Consider the following 2,473-nt stretch of genomic DNA (forward strand, 5'->3'; position numbering starts at 1 on the left):
TCAATAACATAATCTTGTAGCTGAACTATGTATTACCCAAACAACTAAAACAAGAACATAATCTTGTAGCTGAACTACGTATTTGTACTATCCAAACAAATAAATCAATAACATAATCTTGTAGCTGAACTATGTATTATCCAAACAAATAAAACAAGAACATAATTTTGGAGCTGAACTACAAGTCAACAGGCTGATAAAAAATAAACCTTTTTTATATACAACAAAATATAAGAATCCAAGTAAAGGTATAAATGAATAAAGAAAATATTGAGGTAAAACAAGACAACTGTATGCTTCACAAACACATCATTTAGTCATGACCATGGTTTTGATGATGATACCTTTACTGGCGATACTGGTCATGACTGAATGATGTGTTTGTTAAACATACTATAGTCATGCTTTTCCTCATTCTTGTAATTATGGAGTTTCACCAAATATAAAAAATATATGCCTAAACACAGTAAATAAAACACTTTTAGCAAAGGCTCTTCATGTATTTGCTACTAATATTTCATCTTATACTGTTTTCATTAATGGAAAGAAATATTAATGAATTTTGTTTCTAATAAAAATATGAACTAAAGCTAACAGGTTAAAAAGAAAGAGTACTAAAAACTTTTATAATTCTTAGGAGGTTAAAGATGGAATATACTCAAAATCCTTCATTCAGAACCTGACTTAGACGGTCAAGAAAGATGTTCACGTGCGAAACTTGGAATGTTAGGGCTGTGCGAATTCGAAGGGACTTAGATCCACAACCACCACAATGAATTCCCTTCATATGAAGAGCTTTTAAAGCCCTATCTCGTGCTGCAGCATCCACAAAATCCAACGCACAAAATGTTCCTCTTCCTCTTGCATTAAAAATCAAGTGGCTGTGTTTTTGTTCAAACTGCTGTAGCCCTTTCAAGAGTTGACTTCCCGCTGTAGCAATGTTTGTCAACAGGTCCTCCTTCTTCACCACTTTGATGACTTCTTTTAATAAAATAAGCTTAGCAGGGTCTCCAAGCCAGGTGTTATAGATTCTGTAAGCCTCCTTTGGACGAAACTCTTCTTTATGATAAAACCCACCAGTCAACATTTTTTTACTGAATGTTACAATGTCCGGAGGATTATCCAAGTTCCAGTGCTCGTGTGCCCAAAACTTTCCAGTTGGCCCTCCTCCTGTTTGAACTTCATCCACAATAAATGCAACACCTTTTTTGGTGGTAATTTTTCTCAAATTTCTGAAGAACTCATCCGATGCATGGTTATCCCCTCCCTCAGCTTGAATAGGTTCCACAACCAGTCCAACAATTGGTTTTCCATTCCTACTTCCTTGTTCTATCAAATCCTCTACTTCTGCTAAACATTTTTCATCTTCTTCACTATTTTCACGAACATGGTTTTCTAGGGGATACTTGTATTTTGGAAAGTGAGCTACTGGCCAATCAAAAGCTGGGATATCTAACTTATGAAGTGGTTTTGTGTGTGTAGTTGACAAAGTCCCAAAAGTCCGGCCATGAAATCCACCCATGAACGAAAGAAAAGCCAACTGTGGGCATCCAGGGGTTTTATTAATCATGACAGATTTAAGTTCTTCTTCATTAGGTTCACGTCCATCTCGTTTTCCTTTCATGTACCACATACATACCGCTTTATAAGCATTTTCATTAGAGCATGATCCACAAGCCATTGTTAATAACTGTTTCAATCCAGGGGGCGCTACAGATAACAAAGCTGTATGTAAACTCTCCACAAAATCTACAGGAGGTAATGCACCTAAAGCTGGCCGGTTTGCAAATGTTGCCAGGTTGTTAGGATCTTGTATGGCTTTTAATAAAGCTGGGTGATTATACCCAAGAGGCATTGATGAAATTTGATTAAAAACATCTAAAAACGTATTACCGTCTACGTCACATATGTAGTTCCCTCTAGATTTGTTATAGTCGACGAAAAACTGAACTGCGTCCGAATTTTGAATTTCTCCCAGCTGCTTCTTTAGTTCTCGTGATTTTGGTCCAGGAATCTCGCTGGTCACGATAGAGGGGCCTGGTGGCTCCTTAATGTTAAGGTCTGACGACTGAGTAGTGAAATAGCGACTCGTTCTGTTCAAGTTGGATTGAACTCGCCATCTTGCTGTCTTCTCCGACAAACCAGAAATAGTTTTCAGAGCTAACTGTTTACAAAAACCCATCTGTTTGAAACTAAATGTATTTATATTTTACACTGTAAAAGCACTAAACTTTTGTTTACCAAATCACGTTAAACTTAAGGACTACAGTATCAGTCTTCAAGGACAAATAACATCTTCCTCACTTCTACATCTTATATACGCTACACTCTGTCAACCATCGTTAAAAAGATAAATATTTACGCGAGTTTCGATTGGCTCTTTCCTAAGACAGAATACTCAGAGGAATAAATTCGAAGGTTGTGCGGTAGATGTCGTATCACCAACTTAATGCATTTCAGTGTGGTATTTCCT

General features: G+C 36.7%; 1 protein-coding gene across 1 annotated transcript; it reads right to left on the reverse strand.

Annotated features, from left to right (window-relative positions):
• Nucleotides 1–30: 30 nt before the first annotated feature.
• Nucleotides 31–2,406, reverse strand: LOC106468547 (4-aminobutyrate aminotransferase, mitochondrial-like). Its single transcript, XM_013928981.2, has one exon. It carries the CDS (start codon nucleotides 2,180–2,182, stop codon nucleotides 659–661), a length of 1,524 nt encoding a protein of 507 aa, XP_013784435.1. The 5' UTR covers nucleotides 2,183–2,406; the 3' UTR covers nucleotides 31–658.
• Nucleotides 2,407–2,473: the final 67 nt, after the last annotated feature.

The sequence above is a fragment of the Limulus polyphemus genome, unplaced genomic scaffold (genome assembly GCF_000517525.1).
Source record: "Limulus polyphemus unplaced genomic scaffold, Limulus_polyphemus-2.1.2 Scaffold3049, whole genome shotgun sequence".
NCBI lineage: Eukaryota > Metazoa > Arthropoda > Merostomata > Xiphosura > Limulidae > Limulus > Limulus polyphemus.

Bases quoted from the DNA above. Each gene is read 5' to 3' on its own strand.
- LOC106468547 (XM_013928981.2), bottom strand. From the start codon at position 2,182: ATGGGTTTTTGTAAACAGTTAGCTCTGAAAACTATTTCTGGTTTGTCG.